General features: G+C 35.8%; 2 protein-coding genes across 3 annotated transcripts in view; one reads left to right on the forward strand and one right to left on the reverse strand.

The window, feature by feature from the left end:
• Positions 1–15,497, reverse strand: si:ch211-188c16.1 (uncharacterized protein LOC562677 homolog). Of its 2 annotated transcripts, none has more exons than XM_051882712.1 (17): positions 15,389–15,497; positions 12,367–13,240; positions 12,020–12,199; positions 10,963–11,383; positions 10,679–10,794; positions 10,571–10,596; positions 10,212–10,252; positions 10,044–10,088; positions 8,837–8,969; positions 8,467–8,626; positions 8,108–8,231; positions 5,691–5,725; positions 2,970–3,033; positions 2,829–2,863; positions 2,669–2,732; positions 679–758; positions 1–537 (listed from the first exon to the last, which is right to left on the reverse strand). In XM_051882712.1, the coding sequence occupies exons 1-16, from the start codon at positions 15,389–15,391 to the stop codon at positions 686–688; spliced, it is 2,394 nt and encodes a 797-aa protein (XP_051738672.1). In that variant the 5' UTR covers positions 15,392–15,497; the 3' UTR covers positions 1–537; positions 679–685. The 2 variants fall into 2 exon arrangements, with proteins under 2 accessions (XP_051738672.1, XP_051738664.1); XM_051882704.1 differs by lacking the exon at positions 15,389–15,497 and adding an exon at positions 13,541–13,711.
• The window catches only part of c8a (complement component 8, alpha polypeptide), a 24,092-nt gene continuing 14,032 nt past the window's right edge, over positions 15,166–25,225 (forward strand). The window contains exons 1-6 of the mRNA XM_051882917.1: positions 15,166–15,337; positions 15,407–15,518; positions 15,870–16,017; positions 16,096–16,243; positions 17,132–17,321; positions 19,486–19,668. Of these exons, the coding sequence (XP_051738877.1) occupies positions 15,228–15,337; positions 15,407–15,518; positions 15,870–16,017; positions 16,096–16,243; positions 17,132–17,321; positions 19,486–19,668 (891 nt within the window). The 5' untranslated portion in view covers positions 15,166–15,227. The remainder of the gene's footprint in view (positions 15,338–15,406; positions 15,519–15,869; positions 16,018–16,095; positions 16,244–17,131; positions 17,322–19,485; positions 19,669–25,225) is intronic.

A 25,225-nucleotide genomic window follows, 5' to 3' on the forward strand; every position in this document is an offset into this window, starting at 1 on the left:
TTGCTGTATACAGATCCATTTATTGTACGCCAATATTTACAAGTTGTGTTTTATTAATAAACAAACAAACATGTAATCAAACCACCAACTTCCAAAGTTCCCACACAATGAGATACACAAAACAAAGCAACGTAAAGGTGTATTTATAGATAACATGCACAATTAAAGATACACTCTTAATTTTGCAATTCATACAATAGATTATATGACAAAGTGCCAAACCCTCATTTCATTAAAACCCCTAAGCTGCCATTGTCCGTTATTCATTCTCAATCTACCCCTTGTTGCTCACAGTGCAAAAATATAACATTTCAAACTTCAAAAATTAATTTTCTTCAAAATGCCACAGTAAGTTGTCTTGGAAGCCTTTTTTTCATCTTTGCATTTGAGAATTAAGCCTTGATGTCCAAGTCTTGAGAATTATGATCTGATGAATTGTGAGACAAAAGCCCAGTGCTAGATGGTTATTTTTCAAACACCACCTCCTAAAGAAGTATCGATTTCCTTGGTAATGATACAGGTATGATATCAACATCACTGTAGAAGAGGAGAAAAGAAAAGGAGGAAAAAAAAAAAAAAAAAAAAATTATATATATATATATATATATATATATATACACATACACACACACACACACTACTGATCTTGCAAACATCAAAAGATATAATAAAACATACCACATTCTCAAAGAGAGTCAGCGTAAAGAGCTGGAGGAGGCAGAATGTCAATGTCTGCAAACTGGAAGTTTTCTGCCTCTCTGTCACGAACACAGAGACGGAACATTATCACATACACACAATACAGGCTGGACTGTCTCAGTTTCTTGAAAAGATATCAAACTTAGATTCAAACACAAGGCAGAATAGAGATTCTACAGTGGGAGGTTTTATAGCACAGGGCCTCTCAGGCAGGGCCTTGAAGAGCATGAAAACTATGAATGTTACTGTATATGATAAAATATCAGAGCTGTCAATCGAAGATTTTTAACTGAATTAGAAGATATTCAGATCAATCAAATCACAATTAACATATTGTGGCAGACAGACACTAAAAATTACATACATTTGCAGTAAAAACTAATTTGTTAACAGTACATTCCCTTACAATATACAGGGAAAAACTAATAGATCTAACCCATTCATTTAATGTAATTTTACAGCAAACCACAATTTTCTGTGTGACTTCACATGTGATGGTTTTTAATTTTATTAATAGTTTTTTTTTTTTCTTATCAGTTATGTACAATAAGGATTTGTTACATCTTATGTTGTTAAATGCATTATTTTAGTGTCAAATGTGTTACCATGAAAGTGTTTTGTATTATTTTGTCTTCTATCTATCAGTATTTCCTTCAGCTTGTGCAAAAGTTGCTTGTAATGAACTTTGATTCATCATGTGGTTTTTCTCTTTACCATCAGTGTTATTGTGGTGGTTGTGAGTATATGTTAGGTTTAGTAGCAGAGTGGCCTTGCTAATTCAGCAGAAAAGGGCTGCTGGATTTACCGGTTTTAGTATTAGTATTAGTAGTAAATTACATTAAAAAAAAAAAAAAAAAAAAAAAAAAAGATGTTTTGGTACAGTGTAAAGCATTGAATAGACATTACAAAAAGTGTCTTTAGAAGACAATATATTGCTTGTTTTCATATGCTGTAGGGAAATACACTTCTTTTTCAAGTACAATCACTTTTTACTAGATTCACATATGAAAATAACAAAATAATAGCACTGGACATGGAAGAGAACCCAGAAAAAGACCTAAAAAAAGGCTATATAACAAATTCTTTATTTAGACCAATATCTGTTTATGACCTTATGGAATATCTCAGTGCAAAAGGATTTACATAATATTGGTTATGCATTTCAAGGCACCATGCTTCAGTCTCAATGCACTCACTGTTTAGGAACCAGAGTATGAGATACATTGTTAGAATCTCGGTTCATTTCTTATATTTTCCAACATAAAGTTACTATTGTGAGTGAATGCTAAAGTGATTGTACTTCCCTACTACTACTTATGAATGATACATTTTATTATTGATGATGTTTGATGGTGGTGTTTAATGTCATGTGACTTGATGTCACTACCTAAGGAGGGGTTTTGTCTGATGTAGTCAAACGTTGCTTGGTTTTCTAAATTTTGAAACTTTACAGATATCTATTCTATTTTTTTTACAGTTATAATGTTTTGCTTTGTTTGGATTTGCACATTTTCCCACTTTAAGTTACAGAGCTTAAAAAGTTCTGCACATCAAATGACCCATATACGTGCATGTTTATCATTACTAGCAAGGAAACAATGGGACAAGAAATAGTTATCCTATATCCTATAGTTATACTATAATCACTTACTTCATTAGTGCTTGCGGAAAAAGTTACAAATGATCAATGAAATATATATATATAATATGCATTACATAATTTGCTACAAAATGTATAAATAATAATAAAATAACACTATTTTGATATTCCACTTTAGACATTCTACTAATATAAGTAACTTTGCAACTAAATGTCAACTAGCATTAGAGTGTTAGTAGACAGTCTGCTTAATATCTGCTAACACTTTATTTTGATGCTCCCCAACAAACATTCTATGGACTAGAAGTAACTTTGCAACTACAGACTGGACAGTGACACAGTTGTGTTTCTCTGTATTGTCAAACTTACTGTGTATGGACGTCTTCAATACTCCAGTCACTGAATGTCTGATGAACAGAAGAGTTACTATCAACTGAGGAGAGAGAGGGGAAATGTACGAATTAATTGACAACAAATCAATATATAATATATAAAGATGAATGCAGAAAAAGTAAAAATGCATACTTACACATCTCAGGCATAGAGACAGCTTTGGTCTGACTCCTGGAAATAAAAAAAAATAAAAAAAGAGAAATACAAGTCTAGAGATCTGCGTAAAGTTCAGATGAACTCGTAAAAGGTAATTTTATGAAACATAGTTCAGGCTCACAAATTTTCAGCAGATAGCGACAATGTGTCTTCTTCATACATCCATTCTTCACTGTCATCTGTGACTGGAAGCCAACACAACACATAAAAAAAAATAAAAAAATAAATAAATACACACCTTTTTTTTATTATTATTGATATGCGACAGGGCATCTACAATGGCGGCCCAAAATATTGGCACCCTTGCACTTCTGTCAAATAATCCACAATTTCTTCCAGAAACTTAACAGAAACCGATTTCCACATTTGTATGCCTTCTGTGTGTAGCTGAACAAAAACAACCAAAATAAATCTTTTTACAGAAAATCCTGAAATGACCAAGACATTGTTATTAGCACATTTCAAAAGTAGTTAAAAATAGATTAAGCAAGTGATTCTTGTTTACTCATTCAACCAGTTTGAGAGAATGAACAAAAGAAAGAAAACCAGAGAAATTGTCTGAGGAGGTCAGACACATAATACATAATATTAAGAAATTCAAGGCTGTTAAGGCTCATATCTGCCCCTGAACCTTGCTTTGTTTTCCTGTTTTTTGCCCATTGTCTCGTGTTGATTACCGTTTGTATTTTTGTCTTCCTCCCTGTTGCCACTTTTTCCTATTAAATTCGACGCTGCGACTGGATCTCACCAAATCATCTAGCCTCTTTGTTATTAAAGGGCACTGTAGCCAGAGATGCTCTTATGATGGGAAGATGCCAACCTCCACAGCTCTAGAAGGCATAATGGTTATTTTGGATCACATGTGCCTTGATAAGTCTCATTACAGCACTAACGTCAATGACCTGCTGTCAGAGTTGTGCGACAGTCAATCACTGTTTACGGATACCGTAGAAATGACTTAGTGCTGTAAACTGAATTCTACCCATCTGTGACTTCCCTTATAAAACAATTATTTTTCAGTGTAAACTCCAAAAATAGATCCAAAATTAAGTTTAATGGCAAACATGTTGAAGATTATCAGATAGTCGGTTCATTAGGTTGTTTCCTCACAAATGCAGTTTATTCAGCATACTAAGGTCTCTCCTCCATTGACATCCTCCCCAATGTACCACAGCATTACACTATTTTAACTAAAAGTGTCTCTGGATGTGAAAGCTGATGGAAGACTGCAGTGAAGCATTGTTTGAATGGTGGAGAAAGCGCCACTGTCAACTGCCACACAGATTCAAGCTGACCTTCAGACACAAAATTACACTTTCGCACCTTTTGTTGCAAAGTGAATGGAATGTGTTAGGAGACCCAAGAGGGCCCAAAAAGTCTGACTGCAATTTGCCAGGAGCTTTTTGGTAAACCACACTCTTTATACATTTACAGAAAACAAAATGAAGCTTTCAAGATCGCCTCCTCTACAGTCAAGTGTGAAGGAGATTCACTGATGTTTTGGGGTTGCTTTGCTGCCTCTGGCACTGGTTGCCTTGAACGTGTGTGTGGCATCATGAATACCCAGGCATTTTGGAGGGCAAAATCAGACCCAGTGTCAGAAAGCTGGGTCTCCATCAGAATACTGACCCTAAACACACGTCAAAAACCACTAAGGAATGGTTCAAGACAAAACGCTGGACTTAAGTGGCCAGCTATGAGTCTAAATCCTAATACAAGTTGTGGAGAGATCTGAAAATGGCAGTTATGAGAAGGTATTCATCTGATATGTAATACTCAGACAAACTGCCAGTACAGAGGTGTAGGGAGCTCATTGATGGTTATACCAAAAATTAGCCTCTAGAGCAGTGGTTGGGAACATATGGCTCGCGAGCCACACCTGGCTCTTTTTGACAAATCAAGTGGCTCACCAAGAGCTCACCCTTTACCAACAAATGATCGATAAAAAATTAGACATCACTACATATCGGCTTTCTGCAAAAAAAGCAAACAATTAGTATTTATTTGTTGTACAGCTTACCGTAATTAAGTTTATAATAATAATAAATTTCAAGTTGTACCAGCCAAAGTGCACCTTCAGTTCTGTTTGCGAGTATTATGACAGCAATCAAAGGCAAACAACTTACAGAAATATGACACATTTATAGGACATACAATGCCAAGAGACATTTTATGTCCTATAAATGTGTCATATTTCTGTCCATTTGATAATCTATGCAGCTTTCAGTGGGCGGAACTGCTGGATGGCTGGATGGATGGCTGGATGGATGGATAAAAAGTGCTACTATGCTTGTCTGTATCTTCGCCTGCTCCGAAGAGGATTTATGCTCCTCAGGTGGGAAGTGAACTCAACCTCACATACATATTGCAACTTGTTATTTATTGTTTGTTGCATATATTTGTGTTTTTTAGTTGTCTATGGTCTATGTCTATGGTTGTCTATATAATAAAGTTACCATTACTGATGTGTTATTGAATTTTTTTTAAAACTATTATATTTTTGGCTGTGGCTCTTTTTGAAAAATTAATTAACCAAAAATATCAACCAAAAACCAAAAATGTCAATGTCATTTGTTTATTTTCTGATTTAAGTGGGTATATTAGGTTCTGTAATATTAGTAAAATAATGAAACGTGGAGCTCAAATACTACCATTTAAATTTAAAAATTGTGGATTATTTAAAAAAAAAAAGTGCCAGACTGCCAATATATTTGGCCATGACTGTATATTTTATATATATATATATATATATATATATATATATATATATAGATATATAGATATATAGATATAGATAGAGAGAGAGAGAGAGGGGAAAAAAAAAAAAAAAACAACAACTTACAGCTACTTGTAAGCACTGGATTCTGATGAGATGACCTGCAAAGATAAAACATTTTGAAATGATTTATATCTATGTCATTGTGGCAGTTAAAAGTCTGATTCAGGGGTTGGCAACTTTTTTGGCATGATATGCTGTACAACCCTTTTTATGATATGATATAGGAGCCAAATTGTTTAAAATTAGTTATCAAATGCAGTGCAGTGTCTGATTTGACATTACTGGATGTTACTTGATCTTTAACCTCTCAGCTTTATATTTTTATCGAGAGATATAAAATAGTACTTCAGTGAAGAATGTGAAGCTGTTGACACTTTTAGCTGCTATAGTGATAATCCATAACCAAGTTAAGAATTTAAAACTAAATACAATATCCATATCTTAGAGAGCAGGGTGGCTGATGGCTGATGATGTCTGAGATATCACACAATTTGATAATGGGAAATAATACATCCACAGTGTTTCTAAAATAAAATAAATATTTACTAAAATAATTTGAAAAAAAAAAAAAAAAAATCAATGTGAAATTATTAGTGATTATGATTATTATATTAGTGAACATGGCATTAAAGGGTTAGTTCACCCAATACTGAGCCCGTGTTCGGACATAAACACGGAAGCTCCGCAAGAAAACAGCGTAGCAGTATGACAGGGGACAGATGAATTTGTTGAATAAAGTCGTTATTTTTGTTTTGTTTTTGTGCACATTCTTGTTGCTTCATAACATTAAGGTTGAACCACTGTAGTCACGTTGACCATTTTATTGATGTCTTTGATACCTTTCTGGACTTCAAAAGGTGCAATGACGTCGCTGCCTATGCGTGGATCAGATACCCTTGGATTTCATCAAAAATGTCTTAATTTGTGTTCCGAAGACAAACGAAGGTCTTACGGGTTTGGGACGACATGAGGGTGAGTACTTAATGACAGAAATTTCACTTTTAGGTCAACTAACCCTTTAAAATGACATAGCAGCCAAATGGATAAAGCACAGAATGGTTTGAAACCTAGAATTTAAAGTTACCCTTTCACATCCATCCAGTGCAGTTCATGTAGCACATAAAGAAATAAAACAGCTTAACAGGTTGCAGGACTCTGAGTAAGGATTACTGCAAGATGAAGATTGCTGTAAAGATGTGAGGGACTTTTGAAAATAAAAAATAAATACATCTTTCTCTCTCATTATTGCTCAAGTGCCAATGAGTACAGTTTTACAACCCATGATTGCCAATAGGGGTGTAAATCGAACATTTTGTCACAATATGATACAACATCGATTATCTTAGCCAACTATACGATATTTACAGATATCTTAAAACATCTGATTGATATGATTTGATTCAGGGGTATATTGATTGGTTGGATATTATGTGCCTATTTTACAAAACCAGTTAGATTTTATCAACTTACAAATGCAACCAAAATGTAACTTGAACATTTAACTGAAATTTTCAAATCCTTTTTGCATTTTCATTCAGCCTGTCTGCTGTTTTTTTTTTTTTTTTTTTTTTTTTTTTTTTTAAATAATATTAACAATGAAAAAAGAGAGCAATGACAACAGTCAACATGCAAATCTGTACTGGTGGAAGAGGTGAGGGTTTAAAATTTCCATAAATTTCCAAAATTTCCATAAAATTTGTAGTAAAAATATGCTCCAATTTTTTAATTGCTCTGGGGGGAGAAAAAAAAAAAAAAACACAGCAGACAGGCTGAATGAAAATGCAACTTCACTCTCTGACAGTAGGTGGCGCTTATAGAACAGCATAACTGGCTTCCATGGTTACCACTGTACACAACAGCTGCACTAATAAACACTACTTTATCCACCTTATTTTTAAACATGGAAGTAAGGTATTTTCTGTGAATATGCGAGACTTCTGATTTATTAGCCGCTATGAGGAAATAACGAGAAGAATAGGAAGGAGACTGAGTGTAGTAAACTGTAAAACTGTTTGCGCTACAAACCCACGTGTTTAATAATTAAAGTGTTAGTTCAGCCAAAAATGAAAATTCTGTCATTAATTACTCACCCTCATGTCATTCCAAACTCGTAAGACTTTAGTTCATCTTCGGAATGCAAATGATCTTTTTGATGAAATCTGAGATCTTTCTGTCCCTCCATAGACAGCTATGCAATTGAAACTTTGATACTTCCAAAAGTTAATAAAGATATCATAAAACTAATCCATATGTATTGTGCGGTTTAGTCCAAATTTTCTGAAGACACTTGATCACATTTTATGATGAACAGTATGATGAACGTATCGTTAGTCATTTGATCCATATCAATGTATTGTTACACCCCTAGTTGCCAATCCATGGTCTAACTTGTTAGTTAACAATGCATGTGAAATGACTGTGTCATTGAGTTTGTCTCGATATGAATATGTTTTCCGTTGTTAGTTAATTTTTTCCTTTACCTGCTACTGAAACTAAGGTTATCTCCATCAGTTTGTCCCCGTCCGGCAGCCTGCGACGCCTTTTTTCCAAGCTCAAGCATCTCCTTAATGTTCAACTCCACATTCATCACGGATATGTAGCCATCTGTAAACACAAAAACAGAATGACAGTCTCCTTCCTACATCAGTCAGACAAGTAAAGCTGTCTCAGAAACTAAAGTGATTTTACATGAACTCATGAAAGATATTTTCTAGAACACTGGGATGACTTTCAAGAGGCCAACTTTATTTTAATTCATCTTAATGAGTGGTGAGGGGAAAGAACATGCATACAGTTTCTTCTATAAGCCATGACTAAAAGATTTTCAAGGATGTCTCACATTTGTTGTTGGCATCTCTGGCCAGCCATTTGCCCTTGGGGCAGTTGACCGTTCGGATGATGCTGATGAGATCCCCACTTTTGACGGGCAGGTCGTATTTGCGAAGTTTGCTGGCTGCCAGCACTCTAGCGCGATACATGGGCTCTTCCAGTCCAGTGATCTATTGATAAACATGGGATAAACAGGTTGCCTGGGAATGTTACACTTAAATGTATGTCACTACTACATTAGATATCAAAGCAAATGGCATTGGGAAAAGTGTGCTTGTGCTATCTGCTTTTAAATAAAAGCCAGTCAGTCTGAAACTGCATCTGCACTGACACTGATGTGGAACACTAAGTTTGGGTTTAATTTATGTATCTGAATTCACTTTAAATTTCTTGTGCATCTCATTTCTCTTTTTATCCTTCTCTTTCTGCTCTTTCTTCTCCTTCTCCAGACGCTGCTTCTCTTTCTTCTTCAGCTCTTTATCATCATGGTGTTCAGGGCTCAGCTGCTTCTTTCTGAAAGAATCACATTTATATTTTTTCAATGATTTTTTTAGCAGGTCAGTTTCTATGAGGAACAATCTTTGTTTCGAGTCTCCATTGGTAAATAACAAGATTGGCTTTGTTTTTTGCAATAAAACATGTTACAAGTTAAATATACAAGCGTTAAATCTCATGTCCAAGTAAAAAAAAAAAAAAGAATACCCCAAATAAGAAATCATAATATGAAAATATAATTATGAATTATGGTGAAATTCAGTTAATTTCAGTTAATTAAAACTAAAAAATTTTACATTATATTTTGCTTGCCCAGACAACATTTTCACTGGCCCCAACATAAAAGAATGTTTTATTATTATTATTTTAGGATTTTTTTAATATTTTCTAGAACATTTCTTTTCTTCTTTACAAAATGTTTAAAATACATATTTTTCCCCTTACATTGCTATACAGTAACTGCAAATCAAACACTTTTGTTGGAAAATGATGGCAAACAATTGCTGACTGCATGCTTTGCCATTTTAAACACTTCTTACTGATACTTTCAAGACTATCACAAGTCATTTTTGCAAATTCAGCAATACTTCTAGATACTATCTTTGTGACAAATCAGCAGAATTTGCAACAATGTAGAATGTGTCACAGAAAACAGTTAATGATACCTTGCAAACTAAAATGTTTAAATTCGTAAGATATAAAAACTGATGTTCAAGACCAACAAATCTACAGTTTTTCCATGGCAATGCATCACTGGGCCAAAAGGGCACATGACCATACTATAAGCTGTCTAGAAGCACTATTTTCATGACAATAGAGTGCAACAGTGAATGGAGAAAATAATAGAGAAAATATGGAACCAGAGCCGATGAAAAAGTGGGCGGTCATTTTTCCAGTGGCGCTGGTTCTCTGTACCTTCACATGGGATGTTAACTGCTCTGTCATTAGATTCTTTTTATTGAACTAGATGATTTTTTTTTTTTTTTTTTTTTTCACATTATGATAATGAGATTTTTTCCTGAAGTTACAGTACTGTAAATTTACCTTAACAGAGTTCAGTCACAAAAAACAAACAAACAGATTTCAAAGTACCTTTCATGATGAGTATGGCCATTTTGATCTTCAGCTGTATTAGACCTTCAAATTTTTAGGGGAAAAACAAACAAACAAAAAAAGGTTTTTCTTAAACTGTGGACAGCATCTGGAAACATTTATCATCAGTTTCTAGACAACAGCAGAGTGAAATAAATGCTGACAAACCATTGAGTGACATGCCATATATTCCTCCATGTCTCTTCTTTCTGTCAAACATATTAAGAGATCAATACAACTATAATATACATCAAGTGTTAAGGCTGATTATTAGCATTGCACATGCTGGCAAAGACACATTAAAAACATAAAACTTTCATCCATTACTAAAGAGTGATTCCCCGAACAGGGTTTCCACTTTTCTGAACACCAGATTTAAGGAACTTTTAAAGTATCTTCCACTTCTTTTCAAGCACCTATCAAAATTAATTTCCTGCATACACGCTATCATGAAGGCCTCTTACATAATATGTTAAAATATGTAAAGTGTAAATTAATAATTTAATAAAAAAAAAAAGATCACTCACCACATGGCCGTTATCAGCATATGGATCTGAAGGAGAAAATACATCAATCATTATCCACCACTCATCAACTTTCTATAACTGAAGCTGTATTGCTAGCATAATACTCACTTTTAGGAGCTGCTTTACACTTAAACGAGCTTTGAGCAAAAGAAAATTTGGGAACGGTCTCCACATCCTCATAAACATTGTCAAAGGTTTCGTGGAAACGCCTTTGCTGAGAAGAACTGAGGGGAAAAGAAGCAGAACATATTGATTTGTTGAAGATCTATCGCATTACAAAGAAAATTACACAACAATATTAAAGATACAAGTTTAAACCTTAAAGTCATGCTATTTATCATTTGTAATAACTAGGCTATTTCAGGAACATCCCAGATAATGAGACAACATACATTGGTTCTGATGGAAGTTGGTGTTCACTGTTCAAGTTGAAGGCAGCGTGTGATCCATTCATTCTGAGGTCAGAGATTGCCAAATCTGTAGCAGATGCCAAGATCCCTACATTCCTCGCTTCGTCTGAAGACTGACAGGGAACGTCTCCTGACTGCATGTTCTGTGCACCAATATTATTTGGACAACATGTGACCAACAGAGCCTGTAAATCCAAGCCATTGCCTTCATTTGGCAGTGGTGGTGGAGGCAAGGAATCAGGAAATTCTGTTGCCTCTAATTCCAGGGCTGCCAGATTTATGCCATTACGGTCTGTGGCTTCTGGTGCAGAGACGTCAAAATCTGGAAATTCAGGGGGAGGTACAGTTGGGTCCTCAAGTGATGCATTACCAGTGGTCAGAATCTCAGGCTCTGGTACACACTCTGAAAAAACAAAATAAAACAAAGAACAAGTGTGAAATCAGTTCATTGATATGAATTGATACAATTATAAATGGATGAGCTGCATTTTAAGCTGTTGTAAAATGCCATTAAACACAGATTTGAGACTGCACATTCTACTATATCTTAGTTTGTGCATTAATAAACTGTTAACATCCTACAGTTAGGCTAATTAACTATTTTTAGTAGGGGTCCATATACATGGAGTAATGATACACTGGAGGAATGATGCCTGCCATCACAGGAATAAACTACATTTTACTATATAATCACATAAAAAAAACAGTTCTTTTGTAATACAATTTCACAATATTACTGTATTTTTCTTTAAAACAAAAGAAAAAAGAATTTTTTTTTAAAAACATTAAAAAAAAAAAGAAAAAAAAAATCAGAATGATTCCTCTTACTCAGACTGCGACATGTCATGAATATGAATACCCCCTAATGTTATCTCTCATGACTTACACCTTAACCATTTTATTGCTGTCAGTGCAGAGAATTAATCTTACTGACACAGCATTCAGTCTAGCACTGAGGTAAATTGCTATATGCACAAAAATCAACTCAAACATATAAAAAAAGAAAAAAAGTGAGGTAGGTGAATAAACTTCTACAAACCAACAGTGACTGTTTCACTTGGGTCACTGACGTGAATTCCAGTCTTATATTTGCCAAGATCCACATGTGGAGGTCTAGGTGGCTTTAAGGGCATTGGCCTGAGGGATGTCAGATCAGGAAGAGGTTTGCGTAGCCTTTCAGGCTGCATGACTCCACTAAGCTCCATTACAGTGACAGTAGCTAAGGCACAGGAACAGGTATACAGAAATAACAGGATAAATTCCTCACAACATTAAAAGTAACTTTTTAACTTTTCACAACATTTCTTATAATGCAAGGTGAAATTGCGAATTTATATATGCGTTCATGTAAGATTATACTGCAAATTCTACAGTTTTGCAACTTACTGTGTGATGTTCCACTGATCTTCAATGGAGAAGTCTCTGGATGGCAACTCTCAGATTCAGCAGGAGATGGAGGACTTGCTGTGGGAAGCACTAGTACTTTACTAGAGTAGAAGCTCTTTGGTCTGCCACACACCAACAGGTTCTTGTGGGAGAGCTTCCTCTTGGCTTTCTCTAGCGTGCTCAGGACATGCTGGTCAAAGAATTGGCTAACACTACCAGGAGATGAATCTGTCAATGACTCACTTGGTGAAGGTGTAGAAGAATACTCTTGACTGGAATATGGCAATCCAGGGTTTGACAGCATAGTCTGGTGGACCTCTACAGCTTCTGTGTTTGCAGTCTTTAAGGTGGACTCTTCTAGCTGAACATTAAGAGTACTGCTGTTTTTTAAATGCCCCAGACCATTTTTATCAATTTCTTTGCCACACAATGGAACTTTGGTCAAGCTGAAAGGTGTAGGGATTGGTTTCTTGATGCATTTAAGAGGTGACGTAATTCCCTTTGAAGAAATTACAGTAGAATCATGCTTTGGTTCATTTGAAAACGGCAACATGAGGGGTGAATTCCGGACTTTAAGTGACTGCCTATTGTGCCCATCAACAGAACTGCTAACTTCAGATGTTGTGTTAGGAAAGCTTGGGAATGATACAGGGCGTTTTCCTAAGGGTATTTTCAGGTCTTCTCTGAAAATGACCCGGGGTAGACTAGGCGTCTTGGTTTCCACAGCTGAATAAGAGCTCATGGTTATCAGACCAGAGCGGCCTATGGCAGCTGTTGGGAGGCGTTTGGGTTTCTCAGGAACCACAGGTCTGTACCTCACCTGGAGCTCTTCCTGGAACTTTGCTCTTATGGATTTGAAATTGGTGCAGGCTTCCTATAGTCAACATAAAAAGTAAACAGTAAAAGATATAATCGGTTAACTGTCACATACATTTAAGCTCCCAGAGCCTTTAAGCTTCAATATATTTAAATAAGTAGGCAAACACATTGTTCAGATGAAATAACGTATTTCAATATAAAACATCAACTCCATATAAACAAAATACACGTTTTTGTGATAAAACTTCGCGTACATTTTGTCCTATTTAAACCCATCGATACATTAGACAAAATAGGATTTGTTTGGCGTTTTTATTATTAGTTGTTTATTATGTATCACAAACAGTGTCTTTACCTGTTCCATCGTCGTTTAACCTCCTTCTTAGCCAAGCGCGGATTACATAAGACTTACATAATATCTTCAAAATAATCACACAACGCGTTTAGGCAGCGGAGCATTGTTCTTATTGATTGATTAAACCGCGTACGAATTTGCCAATCCTACTCTGTTGAAGGATTGGTTCATGAATATTAATTACGTTGCGTGTGGGTGGCCAGGTAATCCTACCTGATTGGCTAAAATAAACACGTTAAGGAGTGGGCGCCAGTAGCGGGCAAATGAAAGAATCCTCATGTCATATATATTAATTATTTATTTATTCATTTATTTTTATTCTTGGCGACGTTCGACCAGTCATCTACCTAGTGATAGGAGCTTTTCGAAATTTTGAATCAATTCGCAAAATGATTCACTATTTCGAAGCGTTCGTAACGCCACACGCTGGTGACCCCTGCCCGTCATAACAGTGTAAATGCAGCGAAAATTCAGCCCAAACATGCATAAAAACCTTTTGCAAACCAATTGCAACTGTTTCATTGTAGGTGTAATATATTAAATGCAATTAAGAAATCATTTAATACCATTAAATATTAAGTGTCTTTAATATGTGTTATTTTATTAGGGAATTGCTGTGTACAAATTTAAGAAACTGATCCAAGATCAGGTAAAATTCATATAGACACGCTGGTTCACAGAGAGCGCGCCTAACGTTTGTTTGTTTGTTTGTTTGTTTGTTTGTTTGTTTGCCAACCAGTTTCGAAACATTTCAAACAGTTAAAACGTAACAAATGCTGCGTCCCAATTCGCCTACTTATGCCCTAAAAGTACTGTTTTTGTGAAGAAAAAGTACTAAGGCCGACGGAAAATGAAAAGTTGCGATTTTCTAGGCGGATATGGCTAGGAACTATACTCTCATTCCAGCGTAATAATCAAGGAACTTTGCTGCCGTACCATGGGTGCAGCAGGCGCAATGATGCGTAATATCATTGCGCCTGCTGCGGCCTAGAAAATCGCAACTTTTCATTTTCTGTCGGTCTTAGTACACAATGTAACTACAGAAGAGTCAAGTTTTAAATAGGAAAAATATCGAAACTCTTTGGTCATTTTTGAGCGAGATGCTAACGGTCTAATCAGATTCAATGAACTATGCTAAGCTATGCTAAAAGTGGTACCGCCAGACCCAGCGATCGGCTGAATGGATTAGAAAACGATAAAACTCAACTGTTTAACTCAAGGGGAGTTGGAAAATGAGCCTATTTTCAAAAAAAGTGGAGTGTTCCTTTAAAAATTTCGAAGCTTCACGAAACGTGTCTCAAAAGCACCCATCACTGCTTCTACAATTTGCTGATTAATGTCAAAGACTTTGTGTGCTGTGGTAAAGCCTTAGTTGAAGGAAATGTCCGTAATTTTCTGCCATTATCCGTTTTTCTACAGATTTGTTATATGCAATGTGTGATATATGCATTTGTAATGACCAGAATACATGGAATAGATGCAATCTGGTGATAATTACTGTATTAAGTTATTTTGACTCAAAATAAGTCAAACCCTAATTGTCCATGAAAAAGTTGTTGTATGTCATGTATTTGCTTGTAGGTGGAGCTTCTCTCCCCCCAAATCCTGTCAATCATTAATAGTACTGACAAACATTTTGTAGACTGGACCTAGGTCTCAGATCAATCTCAAACCAACTATTTCAGCTATGTGCCGGTTTTTGTTTTCAATTTGTACATTTGGATTTTTTTTAGAATGTTTCAGTTACCATGTTTCTGCCAAATTTACTGATGATTTACTACAATCATCAAGCAACAGGTAATAATAGATGCTTTACTTTTAGGAGCTTTTCATGTTGTACTGTGTTACCATATTTTGTCTCTTCAGGGCTAATGCATCTTCAAGATACACCAGAGGAGTTGATGCCCCCCCTCCTATTGACTGTAAACTCAAGAGCTGGTCACAGTGGTCAACCTGTAACACATGTAGCGAGAGGACGGTAAAACTCTAAAAACTAATTACAGTCATATAAAACTCATAAAATCCAACAAATATGGAAAATAAATTCCATATGTTCATTGTAATGATACAAAAAGACTTTAAAGGTTAAAATAAATACCTAAAAAATATCTGTCCGCTGTAGTGGACACCATGCTTCAGAAGAAATTCGCTGGGCAACAAACCAATAGCAAATGTAGTGCAGCTCTAATTACTGGTGCCATGCAAACATAAGCAACATTTTAAAGTGATCATATGCAACTGTCCAGTAGCTTTATTGCAACTGTTAACACACATATAAGCTGACAAGCATTGAAAAATAAATATTTAAACCGTTTATGATGTTTCACAGTTTCGCTTCCAGTACTTGGAACGGCCATCTCAGTTTGGTGGTCAGCAGTGTGTTCACAGTCAGTGGGACGAAAGACAATGTCCACAAGAGGGCGAGTGCCAACTCCAAGAAGACCACTGTGGGGACATGTTTGCATGTGGGCCCGGTGGTAAATATTTCTGCCTGCTTTTTTTTCTACATGTTTGTCTGTCTGTATTTTAAATGTATTGTCTATGTGTTCACACAGGACGTTGTATTGGACAGCAGCTCCGTTGCAATGATGAAATAGACTGTGTAAATCAGAAAGATGAGACTGACTGTGAAGTGATGAATACAAGAGAAACCAAATGTACTGGCATGTTGATCATACCTGGAGCTGACAAAGCCACTCAAGGGTAAGATTTAGTAGACTTATGTAGAAATGTACACATATTGTCTATTTTAAAGATTGGAATAACGTGCCATTCAACACTGGAAATATGTTTTATTAGAGATATCACCTTTAAGACGAGTGCTTGTCTGCTTGCAATCAACTTTAACAAATTCCCAGACAAATGCGGGACAATCCAGGGCCGTAACCATCATAGACAGTGAGGGAGGACGTGTCTAATATAAGTTTATAGGACCTACAGTATAGACTTTCCCTTATACATTCATATAGATTTGAAAATGAATCTGTCTTTAATCTTGACATGTGCATTTTCTGAGTTGTTTCAGTATCAATGTAATTACTCAGAGTATTTCAGTATCTGAAGCAATATCATTCAACTCTACTGTCTCTCTAATGTCTGCACATAGCTTCATCACTTCAAGATTTTGTATTAAAGGGGTATGTCACTCAAAAATGAAACTTTTGTCATCATTTACTCATCCTCATGTCACTCCAAAATTATTTTCTTTCTTCTGTGAAACATAAAAAGAAGACACTTTGAGAAAATTATCTGTATAATGAAAGTTAATGAGCTCTAATACTGTTTGATTTCCAACATTCTTCAAAATATCTACAGGTTTGGAACCACATGAGAGAGAGTAAATGATGGCACAATTTTTGGGGGATGGAGTATGCTTTTAATGCTAAATATTAGTAATTCTTCCAAAGTGGAAAATTAAATCAATATCTGAATGGCATACTATACAGAACCAAATGTACTGATTTCCAATCTAGCGGATTTGAATAAAAAAATTCTTAAATCCACACAATCGCATGTGCAGTAGCCTTATATTTTAATATATTTTAACAAGTAAAACATGTATCCTGAATTATTTTTGTTTAATTCCCTCAGATATAATGCTATAACTGGTGCTTTTATGAATCATGTTCTGGACCCAAGATACTTTGGAGGTGTTTGTGAATACATCTATAATGGAGAGTGGCGGAAACTCACATATGATCCTTTCTGTGAACACCTCAGTTATGATGATGCTGAAAAGTATTACCGGAAACCATACAACTTCCTCTCATATCAAATAATGGTATGCTCTAATATATCTGGTTCTTGACAGAAAAGAACTTCATTGCTTTTAATGTTTATTTCCCATTCATATTTTATATGTATTATATTATCCCAGGGTTAGGGTTAGTTTTTTTTTTTTTGTTGTTGTTGTTGTTTTTGTGATTAATCATTGATAAATGAACCGGTTCTTCACATAGACCTGTTTTATGGTTTCCGAAGGCTTACAGTAGCATGAAGCATATGGACTATTTAAAGAATTAGTTCACTTTCAAATGAAAATTACCCAAGCTTTACTCACCCTCAAGCCATCCTAGGTGTATATGACTTTATTCTTTCTGATGAACACAATCTGAGAAATATTAATAAATATCCTGATGCATCTGAGCTTTAAAATGGCAGTGAAAAGAGTTCACGAGTATGAGCTGAAGAAAGTGCTTCCATCCACATCCATCCATCATAAACGTGTACTCCGCACGGCTCCAGGGGGTTAATAAACGCCTTCGGAAGCGAAGCGATGCGTTTGTGTAAAAAAAATATCCATATTTTACAGTTATGAAGTAAATATCTAGGTTCCGCCAGACCGCCTTACATATTTAAGTTACGAAGAAAGTGTAAACTGGTGTCGCGTCAGTTACAGTTTTTTCCGTAAGTTGAATAGGGAAGGCGTAGGACGTAGCGTAAGCTTTTTAAGTTTTACACTTTCTTCGTATGTTGTAAAGCTTGGCCTAATTTTCATTTGAAAGTGAACTAATCCTTTAATAATATGTGACCCTGGACCACAAAACCAGAAACCAATTTTTTGAAATTGAGATTTATATATCATCTGAAAGCTGAATATTTGGCCAAGATACAACTATTTGAAAATCTGGAATCTATGGGTGCAAAAAAATCTAAATATTGAGAAAATCGCCTTTAAAGTTGTCCAAATGAAGTCCTTAGCAATGCATATCCACTCACAAAAATACATTTTTGATGTATTTACGGTAGGAAATTTACAAAATATCTTCATGGAACATGATATTTACTTAATATCCTAATGAATTTTGGCATATAAGAAAAATTGATAATTTTGACCCGTACAATGTTTTGTTGGCTATTGCTACAAATATACCCGTGCGACTTAAGATTGGGGTAGATAATTTATCCCAAACTTAGCTTTAAGCAAAATGCAACCTTCTACAATAAATAAACAGAATGAACACTACTGTTTTGACATATTTCTTCAGGGATATAATGGAAGGAGAAACAACAAAGACACTAAACCTTTTTCATATTTTCTTGTCATGTTTTATGCGTTAAGGCCACTGACTTGGTTCAGACTGTAAACAAATAACTACTGTGTTAAAGGATTAGTCCACTTTCAAATAAAAATTTCCTGGTAATTTACTCACCCCCATGTCATCCAAGATGTCCATGTCTTTCTTTCTTCAATCGAAAAGAAATTAAGGTTTTTGATGAAAACATTCCAGGATTATTCTCCTTATAGTGTACTTCAATTGGCCCCAAACGGTTGAAGGTCAAAATTACAGTTTCGGTGCAGCTTCAAAGGGCTTTAAATGATACCAGACGAGGAATAAGGGTCTTATCTAGCAAAACGATCGGTCATTTTCTAAAAAAAATAAAAAATTATATACGTTTTAACCATAGACGCTAGTCTTGAACTAGCTCTCTTCTTCTTCTTCTCTATTAGAATTCCGGCAGTATAGACACTGCTAAGTGTATTACTGCCCTCCACAGGTCAAAGTTTGAACTAAATTGTCATTTACAATATGCTAGTGCAAGTATATAACAATTAGTTCAAACTTTGACCTTTGGAGGGCAGTAATACACTTGAAAGTGGACTAATCCTTTAAATGTTCATGTTTTTAAACTCTGATTCTTCTCTAGATTATTGGTCAACCAATATCGGGTTTTCAATGGCTGATTCTTAAACTACTAACCCAAATTATTTTTATTATAAAGTATTTTACCAAAATTAATTTTAAGAGTATTTTCATGCCATGACCGCAGAGTCAGAAACTTTAGTGATGCAGCCATGCGGACTTGCTAGACTGTCTCATTATTGCATTTATTGCTGAGGAGTACTCTAGCCTCAGAAGGACTGGGTAAAGAAGGACACAGCCTAACTAGGATGCAACCTTCTAATTGAGAAGCACCACTGACTATGCTTTTGTCCTTTCCAGGCACAAGCAACTACTGAGGAAGCATCAGATTATTATGAGGATGCTGTTAGCTTTCTCAGAGCAAGACAGACAGAAGAATCCTCCAACTTTGGTACATCGTTGAGAGTCTCATTTGTGGAAGTTGGTCGGGAAGTTAGTGACGAATACAAGTTTGTCAGCAATATATCACAATACAGCAATAAGGTAAAGTAATACGTTTTGGATAATAAATATTAACTCAACCCTCTTTATTGTCACCATGTACCAGTGTTGCCAAGTCTGCATATTATAAACAGTTTGTTCTTTTCAAAAAGTCACTTATAGACTTGGGCAGTCGTTAGTTGGGGATTTCCAGAATACAGTTTGGTATTTTGCAGTAGCTACTCACTGCAGAACACAAGCTCCAGGATCTAGGGGGTGGAGACAGGTAAGTAAAGTGGGAGGAGTTGGATCCAGATCCAGGGGGTGGAGATGGGTAGGTTTAGAGATCAGGGGATGGAAACGGGTAGGTTTAGGGATATGTAAAGTGGGAGGAGTTGGATCTGGATGGAACCTTGCCCCCTGACCCAAAGGACAAAATGAATATGTAAGGCTGCTTGTAATGACTCTCCTAACCACTAGCTGGTGTTGACACTTTTGCCTTGTAATGTCTCTCTCAGCCACTAAGTGGCCCCACTGCTGTAGAATTCATTGTGTTGCTGCTTATTAGTTTTTTAGCATCATCTGTGCTTTTGACTAATTTAAGCCTGCTTCTTTCATTCAGTTGTGTCAAAAGACCTATTCACACTGTCAGTCCAAATCCAATTTTTGTGCATATCTGATTAAAATCCGATCAGATTTAGCAAGTGTGAATGGCAAAAAATCACATGAAATGTGATTTTTACTAATCTGTTTAGAGCTACATTCATATGTGGTTTGAAATCCAATTCAAATCGATTCTCTGGAAATCCGTTTCAGTCCGACTGTTATAATTGGATTTCGCATGGTTTATGTGACTTTCTCACGCCATGTAAAATGTAAATGTCAGAAGTTGTTATAAGAAACATGCTGAAAGTTGCTGCAGAAAAAAGGTTGTGTTGTTGCAAAGTGCTGGACAAGCAGAATGACAAGGTAATGGAAACATGTTTTGAAACTGGCGACAGCATGGAATAAAGCCACGCATACCAGCCTCCTACAGGTCTGCCGCTGCCGCTTGCAGTTGTTGTTGTTTTTGCCGAAATGTCATTGCCATAGAAACCAATGCAGATATTCCAGAAACGAACAAGCACCACGGGGCACACAAATCAGATCTGAACAGTTGCGATACACAATGTGATACACAAAGTTCAGATTCCAATCGGATACACAAATAATCGGATTTGGACTGACAGTGTGACCACAGCCAAAGTCCCTTTAAGACAAGTCACTTTACTTCACACAAATTCCGCCATATTGCGCGTTGCACTTTCTCCCATTCATAGTAATACAAGTGCACTGTCTTTGTATATGTAAAGTCTTTGGTTGTGTTCAGTCCTGAGCCTACAATGCATGTATGATCCTTGCCAAGAATGTGTTGTCTTTTTTGTCTTTGGGTTTGCCTTTTGCCCACTTTTTGTTTCTTGTATATTTCTGTGGAAGCTCGGCTTCCTTTATGTTGTATTCTTAAACTTTAAATCTAAGGCTCCTGTGATTCTTCTGCCCTTGGGTCCATCTGCTGTCTGCCATCCACAATAGCTAAGTGGTAAAAGAGCATTTTAGTTGAATAGAAGACCAGAGTTCAATCCCAGCCTCAGACACTCGTCACAGTATGAATGCTTTATCGTTGTTTCTCTGTCTGTCAATGCCATAGCAATCAATCAATTTTAATGAGCACCGTAGAGGCAAATAAGTGTTTTTCCTGTTTTCACCCAAATGGTGCTGTTATTCAAGCCAGAGCTGCATGCATTTATGTTACGCATTATTTATGCGTGACTATGTTACTGAACCAACAAACTCTTCAGTCTATTTTTACATCTGAAATAATTTTATTCAGCATCTTTATATCATTACAAGCTGCTTTTTCAAATAGGAGAATATTGTGGTAAAAGATAAAGTTCTCCTGAAGCCCGGGGACTTGATGTTGCAGTAGAGTACGGTCCACAGCATGTGTACGATTGTCCGCCGAAAGTTAGTTATTTGAATTTATAAAGTTTTAAATATAGATTTTTTCTTACAAAAATGCATTGCTTCACTTCAAAAGGCCTTTATTAACCCTCTGGAGCTGTATGGATTACTTTGATTATGGATGGATGCATTTTTTTGTTTGTTTTAAAACGTGGCCCCCCATTCACAACCATTATAAACCTTGGAGGACTAAGGTTATTTTTAAATATATCTCAGATCGTTTTCGTCTGAAAAAAAGATAGTCATATACACTTAGAATGGCTTGAGGGTGAGTAAATCATGGGATAATTTTCATTTTTGTGTGAACTATCCCTTTAAGTCATAGGGCCCTATTTTAATGATCTAAGCACATGGTCTAAAGCACACGGCGCAAGTGCACTTAGGGCGTGTCCGAATCCACTAGTCCACTGAATCCACTAGTTTCACTGAATCCGCTAGTTTAACGACAGGAAAAATGGTCGGCGTGCCTGGCACATGGTCTAACTGGGTTGTCCCTATTCTTTTAATGAGTAATGGGTGTGTTTTGGGCGTAACGTGAAATAAACCAATCAGAGTCTCATCTCCCATTCCCTTTAAAAGCCAGTTGCGCTCGCGCCATGGCGGAATCGGTATTTACAAGGCGTAATTTGCAAGCGGAAAAACTGAATGCATCTATAGTGAGGAAATGGATCTGCTCGTATGCGAGGTTAAAGGGTTCATGTTGATAGGGGTTGATACATGATCCGAATCACTGATTCAACTCAAAAGATTCATAACGCTCCGAAGCAGTGTTTTGAAATCAGCCATCACTAGATATTGTTAAAAAGTCGTTATTTTGTTTTTTTGGCGCACAAACAAATATTCTTGTTGCTTTATAATATTAAGGTAGAACCACTGAACTCACATGAACTGATTTAAATATGTTAAATATGTTTAGTACCTTTATGGATCTTGAGAGAGGAAGTACCATTGCTGTCTATGCAGACCTCGCTGTGCCATCGGATTTAATCAAAAATATCTTAATTTGTGTTCCGAAGATGAACTAAGATCTTACGGGTGCGGAACGACATGAGGGTGAGTAATAAATGACATTAAGTCCATGACATTTTTGGGTGAACTAACCCTTTAAAGCGCGCGAGCAGACCATCTACGGGACAAGCCAGATACTACCAAAACATTTCTATCCTTATGCACACAATAATAATATTTTGCATTGTAATCCTTTTATTTTTAATATTTGACATGTTTGTGTGCTGCTGCGCGTCCCTGTGTGTATAATAAGCAGAGTGAATGCGCATTGTACACCCGCATATAGGTGCATATTACTAACGTACTCTTTAAATAACAAAACAAATATTCCATTGACTTTAGACCAGGTAGACCACATCCTATATACTCAGAAATAATATAAAATAAGAAAATGCTAAATATTTCTTAGCCAAAAAGTAATAGCAATAAATAACACCAGTAATAGTCTATTATTAACAGAAAATGCTTTGTAAAAACAGAAAACAGCAGCTTTCAGCCTGTCACCATCATGCAAACATGAAATATCAAACAGTTTTACAGGTTTTTGCATTCCATTGCGCTATTTGTCCTATTGTTTTTATGTTTGGCGGACATGTTTAGGTGTTGCACTTGTGTCTCGTGTCTTTTGCAGCATCTCACCCATGAAACAGCATTCTAAAAACACGGCGGTCAAGTTAAAAAAAAGAAGAAAAAAAGCTCAAAAAGATCATTTTCTTCTCCTAATACGGTTATCATTGCTGTATTGTCAACATGTCCAATTGTAACGCTTGCTAACATTTTTATTCAAAATAGCGATTTCTCGATTTAAAAAATAATAAGATTGAGGCAAAACATTAAATTCGAATTAATCGAAAAAATCGGAAAAATCGCCCAGCCCTAGTGTCGAGCCTGGCGCTGCATTGCGCCGGGTGTATGATAGGGCCCATAAAGATGTGACATAGCTCAATATTCATGAAATTAAGAAAGGATCATTTTGATATGAAACATGACATGACATGATACTGTATACAATACAAAAGACGACATGCAAAACAGTAATAATACACACAATGTCTTGGAGATATGTATGTTCATTCATAGAAAGGTTTAGCCTATGAATTAATGGAGAGAAGTCCTTTTTGTGGGCATTATGTGTCTGTCTTAGTCTTTCCTGAGGCCTTGTTGCATGTGGTCACCTCTGCTTATCGATTGTGTGTGAATTTTATTGTGATTTCAAACCATTTTCAGGCACAAGAAGACACGAAAGAGAATCACCTGTCATATGCACGAATGCTGAATTGAGTTCTTTCACGTCTTCTCGCGCTTGAACACACAAATACACATAAAATTGTCAAAATATCCTCATAAAGTGTCAGTTATATCTTAAGTGAACGTAAACAGTTGAGAAAGAAAATGCATGTGTAACAGTATATTGGATCCTGCATGAGCTCTTAAAGTGACAGCACCCGAATAAGCCTGCTGCCATCTGTGTCATTAATGTTAATTAAAGAACAAAAGAAAAAGAAAATCACTCACTGATCTTTATAACTTTAATAAGGATTAATCTATATATTATTTCTAAAAAGAAAACCATTTTACATTTGATTACAATTTCTGTACCTGAACTTTTTTTATTCAGTTGTATTTATTTGTGCTATTGCTAATTTGTTTATTTGTTCTTATTTTATTATTGTTTATTTGTCTTTAATAATGTTTGAAATTTACAGTATATTAGTTAGTCCAGTTGTTTTTGCTGTGGTATTTTTAAAACCATAGGAAAATGTTAGTGTTCTTTAGTCATGTAAATCAGCTGCAACAAAACGTAAATATATTCGAAATCGTAATCGCTAAAATTCAAATGATACCCAACCCTACTCTTCAGTGCAAGACAAGACACATGAAAGCCTACTTGGAATTTGAAATAAATAAATAAACACCTAAAGGACTGTAAGTAACTAGATTCTCTGGTCTAATGAACTTCAATTCGAATTAAGCATCATATCTGGAGGAAACCAAAGGTGATGGTCTCATCCTGCTGTAGGGGTGTATTTCAGGTATCCTTAGTGAAAATATGGTCCAGAACACTTAGGACCAAGACTGAGCTGAACGTGTAACTTCCAAAAGGGCAATGATCCTAAGCACACAACTAAGACAATTCAAGAGTGTCTTAGGGCTGACTCTGTGAATGTCCTTGAGTGGACCACCCAGAATCAATCAAACATCTCGGGAGATTCATGAAAATGGTTGCCCACTTATGGTCCCCATCCAACCTGAAAGAGTTTAAGAGGGTCAGCCGAAAATCCCCAAATCCATGTGTGCAATGCTTGTTGCAGCATACCCAAAAATCTAGAGGCTGTAAACACACTGCCAATGGTGTTTCAAGTACTGAGTTAAGGATCTGAATATTTATGCAATGTAATATTTCAGTTTTTCATTTTTAATACATTTGCAAAGTTATCACCATTCTGGTTTTTGCTTTCTCATTACAGAGTATGGAGTGTAGATTGATGTGGGAATTTTTTTTTTTTTTTTTTAAAGAATTTTATCATACGGCTGCAACATAAGAAAATGTGAAAAAAATGAAGGAGTCTGAATACTTTCTGAATGCACTGTAACCATTTGTATCTTCAAT

This window comes from Ctenopharyngodon idella, chromosome 2 (genome assembly GCF_019924925.1).
Source record: "Ctenopharyngodon idella isolate HZGC_01 chromosome 2, HZGC01, whole genome shotgun sequence".
Taxonomy (NCBI): domain Eukaryota; kingdom Metazoa; phylum Chordata; class Actinopteri; order Cypriniformes; family Xenocyprididae; genus Ctenopharyngodon; species Ctenopharyngodon idella.